Below are 12,155 nucleotides of genomic sequence, written 5' to 3' on the forward strand. Positions count from 1 at the left end.
GGCCGTTCAGTGCTCAGCCACAATGGCTGTGTCGAGGTCTGGCTGGGAGTTTAAAGCCCTAGGTAGCTGGGGCCTAAACATAGGGGCACAATGGTGGACATTATACAGTGTGACGGGAAAGAGTGGCCTGCTGATCTCAAGTTGACAGCCGGGCAGTTTGAGCCTTGAGCCGTTATAAAGAGAATCTAGCCGGTGGGTTCAACCCAGGCAATGTTCAAACCCCACACATAATGACACCACTTCACCCAAAAGAGAGAAGGAACATTCCAGAGAGAATTGGATTAGGAAGGGCCTTGGCAGCGAAGCGGACATGGTCTCTGATGAGCAACGGAGGGACGGCGGGAAGGAGGGGGAGATGGAGGGAAGGATGGAGGGATAGAGGGACGCATGGAGGGAAGGATGGAGGGAAGGAGGGAAAGAGGGACGTATGGAGGGAAGGATGGAGGGACGGAGGCCTGGAAACGTGACCAGTCACAGGGCAAACAATCCCTCAGGGAGCAATTACACAGATGGGGTTTCACCTCAACGGACACCCAACACCTCAGATCCTAGCCAATCGGCTTCCCTGGCCACGGGAAACCAGAAGAACCTCACAGGACCAATAACAGTATTCCTACTCCTTATCGCGGGCTACACACACACACACACCAACCTAAACAATGTTCTACAAGATAGAAGATACTAGATACTTTTTCCACAAACAACCACGTCAGTGGTATTCCTTCTGCATCCGGCTTTTTCCACCAAAGCAATGTTGTTAAGTGATTCTAGTTTTATTAGTGTAATGCTTATTTTATCTGCTGGCAGTGGTGTCAGATTGCTGCTGCCGTGGCTGTTTTGATTCTGACAATGGCATCTGTTCCCCGGTGACAGCTGTTCCGGCGCGTGGCGGGCACAGCTCATGTCGTTAAGACGGGGATATGATTCAGCTCGTTTTGCCTCGCATGACAAGCAATCATCCCACTTCCAAAACGGCTGACACAACACTAATGTTTTCATACAAATTAGCCACAACAAAGTTGTCCCCGTACCTGCATCACAGTAACTTGTGTAATTAGTCCAGTGACAACGTTGTTTCGGAATGCAGTTACACAACCATTGTTGTCTAAGCTGCGTGGTTATGGGATTGGGCGGAAGGCATAAACTGTTCTGTATGTGACATCACTTCTCTATCAAACTGCCAGCAGGGAGCAGAAACTGATGATGAGGCCGTTCCTCTGTAAAAGACTGATCAGAAGAGATGGGGGGGGGGGGGGGGACTGAAAAAACGAAAGACTGAGAAAAAGGAAATGAGGGATATCATGTGGTCGGCAACATGAGCAGAGATAGAACAGATATAGAACAGAGATTCGGGACTTATTTAAACATGCTCAGAAAGAAAGTAAAACCAGCTCGAGAGAGGACGGACGTGTTTCAACACAGGGTTGCGTCAACCAGTTCTAGGCGTAAAGCAAGGCCAGCCAACATCATGTGCGGGACCACAACTTTACAATTGGCATCTGATGGAGGTTTCTACAGGTGGTCTAATTCACCTTCTCTCACAGTTAGGAAACAGTGAAAATACCCTCATTAGCCAAATTAGCGAAAACAATCCCAACTGTGTCCAGATTGCGACCCTACAGTTGCGACAGCCTCCAGCCCAAACAAACACTCAGATTGAGAGCGCTACAAACAGGCTTTAGCTCTGTAGCTGTTGTTGTGGTGGTGGTAGGCCATAAACTACAGCTCTAGTGGGATTTATAACAGAGCTGTAATCACTAAACAGGCAATTAATCAGCTCACCGTTTGGTCCACCTCACGTCTGAGTACTTCCACAGCAGGAAGGATTAGTGGGCCTCCAGCACGGGACCTATGGCCCAGGATCCAGGCCTACCCTCGCAGGATCCAGGATCGAAGCCTACCTCCCCAGGATCCAGGCCTTCCCTCGCAGGATCCAGGCCTACCGCCCCCAGGATCCAGGATCGAAGACTACCGCCCCCAGGATCCAGTCCTACCTCCCCAGGATCCAGTCCTAAAGCTTCAGCTAAGCAATAAGAAGGATGGAGGCCAAAAGGCAATTTTCACACTTAAGCCTCTCTGGTATGAGCACTAATTTTCCTCTGGAGACATACATACATGCATACCATTCTCCACACATACACATACCATTCTGCGCACACACACACTGCCCCACACCCACACACACACAATTTCATACCAGACAAACACAGCATGAGAATTAGGCCTACATATAATCCATCTGATGCCAAACACAGTGTGATCCATGTAATACAATGGCAGACATGTAAGTATTGCGTATCAGGCCGAGCGGCAGGGGGTATTGGGGTTGTTTTCTATTTCTACCCTTTGAACAACACCAGGGATTCTATGGCTGTTATGTAAAGACCGTAGTCTAGTGGCGTTCAGGGACACACAGAGACCTCTGGAGGCATTCTGCTCCAGGGGACAATGGACAACCTATGAGACCGTGACACAAGAGAGCTTGTTTTTCTTCTTTCTTTGCTTTAAAAATATCTACCGAGGCATGCGAGGCCATAGGGGAACAGAGGAACTGAAACATGCCTTGGACATGAGACAATGCGCGTGATTCATTTCCAACAAATGTGTGACTGCTACAGAAATGTCCCGGCCCGGCCAAAACGCCCTGCTCTCCAGGTCTATATTTCAGCTGCTGACAGACACGGGCCCGGGAGGAACATGGCCGGAGAAGAAGGTTGTGATTGCCTATGAAGCGGAGTGAGTGAGAGAGGGAGGAGGGTTAGGTAATAGGCCTATAATACTGTACTGTATGTTGCCTTTGTACTGCTCCTGTTCTGAATATGGCCCCAAACCAAAGTGTACAATCTATGGGAGCACATCACAGGGAAATGGTTTGCAAAGTGTTGGTAGGGAACGTGCAGGCCAACACTTCAAAGCAGCCTCTGTGTAAGAGGCAGTTCCCGGGGTGAGCATGGTAGCACACGCACACACACACAGGCAACATCAAACACACACACACACACGCACACGCACGCACACGCACACGCACACGCACACGCACACGCACACGCAAACACCCTAGATCAGTAGATGAAAGACAGTACAGAGGACGCAATGCTCTCTCCTTATTGGTTAGCATCCAGCCCCATTGTTTGGAGCTTGTATGCTGAATATCCTTGCTCGGTTCCCCCCTCTGCCTCTCCATATAAAGCACTTGATCGCTTCGAGAAGATAAATCTGAACTACAAATCTAGAGCACGAGATAGAGTTAAACCCTTACAGATGGCAAGTGATATCCAAGCCTGTTTGTTTAATCTATGACATTCATATTACAGGTAACCGCACACTGTACGATTTCATCTACCCACGCTGCCTCTAAAAACAAACATAAATCCACACGTCAAGGGATCTTAATCTTACCTTTGTTATGAACAAATAGGAGGAATTCACTCCGAGTAAATTCTAACGCAGGGACGCTATCTTACACAGCCTGTGGTGTTATTACAGATGGTTATCTATGTGACTACTATCAGGGGAATTGCAACCCTTCGCGGCTTGGCTTGTCTTCTCACCGTGCACCGATGTGGTCAAGTTATCTGTTGACGGGGCCAACGGTTGGCTCCCATTACACTTTCTGCCATGTCAGTGGTGTGTTTGAATATAGCGGATCTAACCCGACTTCATTGGCTCACTTACATTATTAGATTTGCCTGCTAACAGGCGGAACACAAGCGGCACACATTGTCCTGCTATTCTGGTGAGGCATGGGGCGCAGAGTGCCTGGAAAGCAAATTCATGGCCCAATTCAAACCCGGGCAATGCGAGGAATCCACCCGGAACGTTCACTTCTGTTCTGGAACATTGGTGCTGGAACAGAACATTAAAGATTCCGCTGGTTCAGAGATTACACGTGACCTGAGCAGCCATCGACTTCCGCTGGAATGCAAATGGTAGACCACAATACAGATACGTCAATGGGTTTAATACACTGCGGTTCAATGCTGTCAGTCAATGCCATGCTGAACAGTTCCCTCTCCTCAACGTCATTTGTTATAAAGAGCTGAAAATACAGGAGCCAATGTGAGACCGGATATGAAAACAAAAAAAAACCAAAATGAGTCAATCAAGGGTGTTGTACCCAGAGGAGCGTCTGTGTGGGCATCAGTCATTGGTGCGTTTTGTTTGCTTTTTTTCCCCCCCCCTCTCTTCCTTTCCCCTTGAAAATACACAGCCTCTGTATTTAAAAACTGATGACTACGTCACTGTAACCGCTGTGTGTGTAACCACTTAAACCAGCGCTCAGACTCCACTTTCAATACTAGAATAACATGTGACGTCGCTTAAGTTCCACAGGGTTAGCAGAGCAGAGAGAGGCCAAGGAGAGCTTGTGTTTATGGACTGAACGGGAGTTTTGGGGAATTAGCATTTACGCTAATTGTCAAAGGAAAACTCTATGGACATATGCAAGCAATGCAATGGACGAACGCTAGGCTAACAGATCTATCAGATCAGTGACCTGGTTTATTTGTGAACCCATCACCCTCTCTCACATGCCTCTGACTGGAAGACCAGAAATAGGGCCGAGGTCATCAACCGCACACAAGCAACGCGCTCGAAAAAGAAAATAACTTTATCTAAGAAAAAAAAGACTTCCTCTGTCATCAGCCCTTCCTTCCTACTGGGATTCAAAAAGCATCCCGACGCTGTTCCTTTTCCCGGCGCGCACCAGGACAGGATGCTGCTCGCTGGACAAGAACAGCTTCCCTCTCTCTCGCCCTTCCCTGGGCCTCCCATCACCTTCTCTGTCTCTCTCTGTGTGTCTCTCTATCTGTGTGTGTGTGTGTGTGTGTGTGTGTGTGTGTGTGTGTCTCTCTCTCCCTCCCTCCCTCCCTCCTCCTCTCCACCTTGTCCCTCACCTTCTCTCCACAGCCTTTTCAAACTGAGATATTCCTAGCCAGGGCTAATCCCCTCTAGCAGCCAAGGACACAGTCAGAGGTAGCCCTGGTGTGTGAACTATGTTTCTGCAGCTCTCTGGCTGACGGGCAGGGTCAGGACTGTGTGTGAGTGTGTTGGTAGCCTCTGACTCTCTGGCACCTGGCTAAACAGCAACAGAGATGACAAGGCTTGCCCTCTTTGCCTCAGCATGCGTCTTAGGCAGCAGGCTACAGAGGACATGACCAACTGGTGACCACTCCCCTTTCCTCCCTTTGTTACCGCCTTCACAATCAATCCATCAATCAATCAGATTGCATGTACAGTGTATAACATTTTCCAATAGTGGAGGGTTTTGTACTCAAACAACAGGAGACATCAAGCTTTTAATCTGAGGTAAATAAAACTGCATATGTCGCTAGTGAGACAGTGTCATGCCACTTTCACGAACATGCACCAATGTGTTAGCCACAACGTTCTACACATCAAACAAGGAAACAAAACCCTCTCCAGACTAAACAGAGGCAACAGGCGACAGCCTAGGAACGTCTTCTGATCCTGCGGTCCGTAACTGGAGGGTCATTGAGGGGAGTGATTAGTGCCTTCAGATGGCCAGATCCACAGCGGTCTGTCCCTGGAGCTAAAGCTAGGTCCCAACCCACGCTCCGCTAATCCTCTCTGGCCCTGCCAGCTCCGATAGGATCAACTCCTCTGCCAGCCGCTATACAGGGAACCAACCCTAGCTGGACATCTAGAAAAAGGTGTGTGTGTGTGTGTGTGTGTGTGTGTGTGTGTGTGTGTGTGTGTGTGTGTGTGTGTATTTTGATGTCAGGAAATCAAAGTAGTTTTGTCATCAGTGTGATACGACTCTTGAAGAAATCATTGTTTTGTGTGTGTGTGTGTGTGTGTGTGTGTGTGTGTGTGTGTGTGTGTGTGTGTCTTTCAAGTTACAGTTTCAAGACAAGGGGGGACAATAGGGGGCTAGTGGGTACAGGGGGCCTCCACATAACGTCACGATAATTGAAAACGTTCTTCTGGACATCGTTCAATATAACCCAGTGGTCATTCCACATATTTCAAATACTGATTCTTTGCTCTTGCAAAATGTGTTTGTTCTCTTTCTGTGCTGGTTTGGATGCAGTCATGTGGGCTTACTGCTGAATGCTCACTTCTGAGAAGAACTGGTGATCGACCGTAGACACAACGTGAGTTCCTAACAGACCAGTGCACTGTCCTAGCCATGGGAAGACTACCGCGGTCTACTCTTATGCTGTCACAGACATAGGCACTATATTGTCATGTCTACATAAAAGCCATATCTATGACAGATTGAACAGACATGGTTGACATGCCTAAGTATACACGTAAATCATGCAAACAACATCAACAGTAGACTATGCATTTGACATTGATGCACCACCATGCGTGTCAATGTAGTCATAAATAAGCAATCGCAATTTGCATGAGGTTAGAATCTGTTATGCTAATGAGCGAGAGGATGAGATGTGTGACCTATAATGTGCCCATAGAATAATTAATACACTCCACACCTGCTTGCGGTTTGATAGTCTGGCACGGCAAGGAGGAATGCCGACCTACTACGATTTAACGAGCCATCAATGACATCACGTGACAGCCGTTTAATTGTTCCCTCAATGTCAGCTAGATCGGCATGTGTCAGTGTCACCGTCGCCTTGCCTACTATTTTAAGTGGAGGGCCATCGATCCCTCTCCTCTGTATTGTCGTGCACAACAGCCGTGCGTATCTCCTCTCCTCTGCCGTACGCGAACCGCAGGGTCGGTTTTCAGGAGAAGAAAAAGCACTGAAGTGAGGAATGTGTTATTTTTTCTATAAATAAACACTGCAGCGTATTGAACAAATAAAGTCCACTGGCAAAGATTCGACAATCGGTCTAACCCTGAACTGTCTATAGGGCTGTGCTCCAGGACAGGACACAGGGTAAGAGACAGTGGTGTCTGCAGAAGGCTAGTTCTAGGCTATGGCGGACTCATAAACCTAGAAGGACGAGATAAAGAACCCTCAACTGGGCGATAAAACTTCATGTCACATCTTGAAATGGCAAGGCTGTAAATCTGAGACCGTTGTGATTATCTATTTCTGAAAAGAGAACATTAGCTCTTATTGCCCTGCTGCCTGCAATGTTAGTAATATTCCAACCTGAATGTCTTGCATACATACACATTCAATGTCAGGTCGTTTGGTACGGGCCTATGTCTACATCTAGGCCATATTCATGTCGAAAAACAACGACTAAAACAGCAAAGTTGCAGGCCTGTCTTATTGACCGGAGATGCAACCATGACGCTAGGAATGTGACCGACATTGTAAGTTTAAAACGACAACGGAGAGACGCGCTGCTTCGGGAATGTAGTCTGAATGTTGATGACATAAGTGGCTGGGTTACTATCAGATCCTGTTCTGCTAAGGAGAGCTGATTATCTCCAGAGAGACACAGCTTAGCGGGACGTGAAGAGCATACGTAACAGTGTGGGGCTCAATGGCAATATTTAGACAGAAAGAATGCAACAATGTAACAATGTAGTAAAGGAGTGGCAGCGGAAAGGGAGAGAACACAGTGTGAACACAATGCAACCGAGTGGCTTCACGCTCGATATGTGGCCACAAAGTATCCACTCATAGCTAATAAAGATAATGGTTCAAACCTGTTGCGTTCTTTCGGCTGGATTCATCATCACAGCCTGCCGAAAGCTGTTATCCACATAGGACGCCATTGTATGGAAGGAAGGCGAGTTTGGAACAATTGAATCGCTTATCCAGTTGACAAGTTGGAAATATCCACGGTCCGGTTATTCACGGACCAAGCCACACTCTCTGCACCCTCCTTTTCTCCCACACTGTTTAGACCACTCCGGTAAGGGTGGATAATACGGTCCCCGGGCCAGGCCACAACGTGAGCCTCGGGGTTTCGTTACTGTCCCCAAACCGATGGCACAGGGCGAACACCAGTCCCACCAGAAAAAAAAACACAGGAGAAAAAACTTTTTATCAAGGCGCGGCTCGAAGAATCCCGAAATCTAAACTGACAGTTGATGTCTTGCGGTGAAATTGTTTTTTTTTATGGTGAAACGGTAACTGTCCCTTTATTCAAGCCGACGCAAAAAGCCGATCCTTGTGTCTTCAGCATTCTGCTATTGACCGAAATTCCATGTATCCGCCTCCAAAGGAAAAATAACTCGGCTATCCTGACAATAAGCGGTGGTCCATGTTGAATAGCACCCTAAACCATACGCGTTTACAAAGGCAACCTTTCGAAAAACATTCTGATGGGTTTAAAAGTGCCGATCGGTCCGCCGACAGAGGCTTCTGTTGTATGCCACCATGGTGACTGACACAAGGGGAGAGTCCTGGGCGAGTCCGTTCAGAGAAACGGAGCCGGAGGACAATGAGGACTCAAACACTGTCTTCTGTCGCCATCCAACGACAGAAACTGGAACAACACGAAGACCTGCATAATACTCACTTTCTAAACTGGCTGTCTTGCACTATGAGCAATGACTTTCAAGAAGCCTCATATGGAAAAAAAAAAAAAAACTAATTTTATTTTGGAAAAATTGCCAGACTAACTGGATTTGTTTTGTTTTTTAATGTGCTTACACTTAGACCTATAGGCCTATAATCATTTTTAAAACCAGTTATTTCAGTCTGTGGTGGGTAACAGGATTATACACAATATTGCAATTCGACAATAAAGACACTGCTGAACTGTCGGGCCATGTGACGTCGGTCGCGGTGAAGATCTCGTAAAGTGCCCGGTGAGTTAAAACACTGACACCGTAACAACCGCGGGTCGCTTGGCAACAGCCACTGACCCCATGACCAGTACACACCGCAGGGTTCACATTATCGCCCTCGGGCGCTCTGTCTTAAGTAGGTATTCGGCTGCTTCGATCTAATCCGAAAATAATTGTGTCAAAGGCACATAATAGAGAGTAACACAATGATACAGATCAATAAATCGGCCCGAGGAGGGCCCCCCCAAGCCTACGGACAAAGGATGCTGTTTACAGGTGGGTTTAGTCGCTAGAAGAGGTGAAAGTGGAGGGATTGTTTCGTCGCTGATGTGGAACATTTGGAATGTGTCTTAGACAGTTGTAATAACAAAGTAATAGGCAACAATGTCAGTTTATTGATGTATTTGTTTTTATTATTACATAGCATAATTAGGTTCTGTTGTATGAACTGATTATGTGGAAATGTTGTTTAATTGCAGGCTTGGGTGTGTTATGGCCTAGGCCTATTTGTTATTAGTGCGATTTTTAAATGATTTAGTCAGAGATAAGCCTTATATAATGTAAATGTCTAAAGGAAAACACACTCATAAATTGTGCGGATTAATTAAAGAGAGTCATTCGACACCGGTAGCTCATTTGCAGACTTTTCATCTACAAAGAGCACCCCTGACTGTTTCTGTTTAATGAATGGTTTCCACAATCTCTCATCTTGGTTCTAACAAGGTCCAGACGGAATTGGAAACTTCCGGGCGAGATTGATCGATTCAGCTCGCCTCGTCGGCGAGGGTCCCATATCACCTGAGGGTACAAGCGATTTGAATTACTTGTGCCGGGCGGCACCGTGCACCCCCCCGCCTCTGCCCAAACAGTGCTACATCGGGGGGGTGGGATGGGGCATGCAATATCACCGGATGTTGAACAGCAGGACGCTGCTCAGCAATATGCAAATTAAGGTGGGACACCTATGATAACCATGCGGATGACGCTAATGAGATAATTAGGCTATTAAGGAGGGGGCGACCTTGATAAGAAGCGTTCACAAAATAATAGGACTTGGTAGTTAGTAGTGTATTCATCTTGCATGCACGAGGCTATGCAGGTCTATTTAGTGTCGACTATGCGATCCATTTTACTATCACTCGTTTTTTTCTTTCTTCTGATGACATTTTATTTTATTTGTTATATGCTTAATAATGCCTTATAGTCATAATCATTGAGGTGCCCTGTCACAATGTTTAGGATGTTGTTGTTATGACATTGGACAGTGGTGCATTATGACCCTATAAAGACATAAGAATGTTGTCACAATCCATACAATTGGAATTCTATGAATCTACAGTACCAGTCAAAAGTTTGGACACACCTTGCCAAGAGTGTGCAAAGCTGTCATCAAAGCAAAAGGTGGCTACTTTGAAGAATCTAAAATCTAAAACATATTCTGGTTTGTTTAACACTTTTTTGTTTACTACATAATTCCATATGTGTTCCTTCATAGTTTTGATGTCTTCAATATTAATCTACAATGTAGAAAATAATTTTAAAAAAAATAAAGAAGAACCATTGAATGAGAAGGTGTGTCCAAACTTTTGACTGGTACTGTATGTAAACAGTCATGACCCATTATGACAGAGGATCTCATATCGATGACAACATGAAACTATTATGACACGCCAATCCACCCTAAACGCAAACAAAGCCAATTCAAGTGGCAATGCCACTTGTCAAATGACTCCATTATTATTCTTTCAGAGAGCTGAATTCCGCTCAGCCCTTGAGGACAGAGTGACTCACAGATATCAGAACCCATGGTAAGGCCAACGTTGTAATCTACCCTTCAGGCTACTCTTTGTCTTTTTGTTTTCATCAGTCACTTCCGACTCATGTTACCTGTGTGCTCTGCCGTGATGTGCACATTGCTAATCAATGGATAGCGATAGCATCAGAGAGGGCTGTGTTGAGTGAATCTGGGGAGGCTGGCCGAGGTAGACGTCGGAGGACGGGCTCCTTGTAATGCACGGGACGGAATGAGGAATGGTATTAAACACGCGTGTTTGATACCATTCCTCATTCCGTCCCGTTCCATTCCTCATTCCGTCCCGTGCTTTACAAGGAGCCCGTCCTCCGACGTCTACCTCGGCCAGCCTCCCCTTGAGTGAATGTAGTTCAGGTGCTCTGTTCTCCCATTCATTATGCATCGCTTCCACTTCCACAGGCACGCACCGCCCCACTTTCTGGAACAGCAATCTGTCGGAGCCCGCGGCCGGCTGGCATGGACACACGCCACGTACGACAGCTACAGCCGAGACAACAACAAACGTTTCCTTCTCAACAGGGTGAGTCATTACCTCCCAGGAATGTGGTGTGTACTGTACCCACCCCCTGAAAACCTCACTTCGTAGGACAAGTTGCATAACTCCGGATGCGTCTGACCCACTAAACTCAATAGGAGAGATAAATGTTGGGTCCCCTCTTCCTCTCCCACCCTCTCCTGTGTTTGCGAGGGCTTTGTTTGGAGGAAATAACCAGTGTTCCAGTCCAATCTCTACATTCACTTTTAAACTCTGTAAATATGTACAGATCAGTTATCCATCCACTGCACAGCTCTTTTATACTCTTAGACTTTGTGTTTGTGTACTTTGTTACGTCTTTGCACTTGTTGTGTACTTTGTTATGTTTGGTATTTATGATACAACTTTACATTAAGGAATTGCCTTCATAAAAGGGTTGACAAGTTGGTGTTCACATTATAAGCATTTCCGAAGCATGAAGCTCACCTCTGTCAATTCAACCAATTGGTTACCTGTCTGTCTGTCTGTCTGTCTGTCTGTCTGTCTGTCTAACTGTTTCTTTGTGTTTCCCTTCCTAGAGAGATCAACTTCTGTCTGTCTGCCTGCCTGTCTGTCTGTCTGTCTGTCTGTCTGTCTGTCTGTCTATCTAACGGTTCCTTTATGTTTCATTCTTGGAGAGATCAACTTCTGTCTGTCTGTCTGTCTGTCTGTCTGCCTGCCTATCTAATGGTTCCTTTATGTTTCATTCCTGGAGAGATCAACTTGCTGTCTGTCTGTCTGTCTGTCTGTCTATCTAACTGTTGCTTGATGTGCCCCTTCCTAGAGAGCTCAATTTGCCCAGAGGAAAGCAGCATGCGCCTCAGATGAGAGCAGCGTCACGTTCCCTGACATCGTCAGGGTGAAGAACGGCCGATGATTGAACCAGCCGTCAACATTGTGACCATACAGGAATGAATTAACGTTGTTTCAGAAACACCTCATTGTCATCTCGATAAAAGTGAACAAACCTAATTTACTTCTCTGTCATTCTTCAAAATTGGAGAACGGTCTCATGTGAGTGGTTCTCATTGTCTGTGCTACTGACCTGTGGGTGCACTGCAGTCATATTGCTTATTAAATTGCTACTCCGTATTCATGTGTTCAGCTTGACTTCAATTCAAAAGTGCATCCCTACAGAATTCA

The 12,155-nt window shown here is 46.4% G+C and overlaps 2 protein-coding genes across 2 annotated transcripts in view; one reads left to right on the top strand and one right to left on the bottom strand.

The window, feature by feature from the left end:
- rapgef2b (Rap guanine nucleotide exchange factor 2b) overlaps positions 1–7,905 on the bottom strand; it is a 98,488-nt gene extending 90,583 nt beyond the window's left edge. The window contains 1 exon segment of the mRNA XM_083686650.1: positions 7,597–7,905. Within this exon segment, the coding sequence (XP_083542776.1) occupies positions 7,597–7,665 (69 nt within the window). The 5' untranslated portion in view covers positions 7,666–7,905.
- A 931-nt stretch (positions 7,906–8,836) lies between these two features.
- On the top strand, positions 8,837–11,916 carry spmip2 (sperm microtubule inner protein 2). The gene is made up of 5 exons (XM_083686643.1): positions 8,837–8,961; positions 9,409–9,638; positions 10,435–10,493; positions 10,898–11,018; positions 11,797–11,916. Exons 1-5 carry the CDS (start codon positions 8,892–8,894, stop codon positions 11,887–11,889), a joined length of 573 nt encoding a protein of 190 aa, XP_083542769.1. The 5' UTR covers positions 8,837–8,891; the 3' UTR covers positions 11,890–11,916.
- The last annotated feature ends 239 nt before the right edge of the window (positions 11,917–12,155 follow it).

The sequence above is a fragment of the Argentina silus genome, assembly GCF_951799395.1.
Source record: "Argentina silus genome assembly, chromosome: 15".
Lineage (NCBI taxonomy): Eukaryota > Metazoa > Chordata > Actinopteri > Argentiniformes > Argentinidae > Argentina > Argentina silus.

Bases quoted from the DNA above. Each gene is read 5' to 3' on its own strand.
- spmip2 (XM_083686643.1), top strand. From the start codon at position 8,892: ATGATACAGATCAATAAATCGGCCCGAGGAGGGCCCCCCCAAGCCTAC. The intron at 8,962-9,408 runs GTGGGTTTAGTC...GGTTCTAACAAG, and splicing joins ACAAAGGATGCTGTTTACAG to GTCCAGACGGAATTGGAAAC. The intron at 11,019-11,796 runs GTGAGTCATTAC...GCCCCTTCCTAG, and splicing joins AACGTTTCCTTCTCAACAGG to AGAGCTCAATTTGCCCAGAG.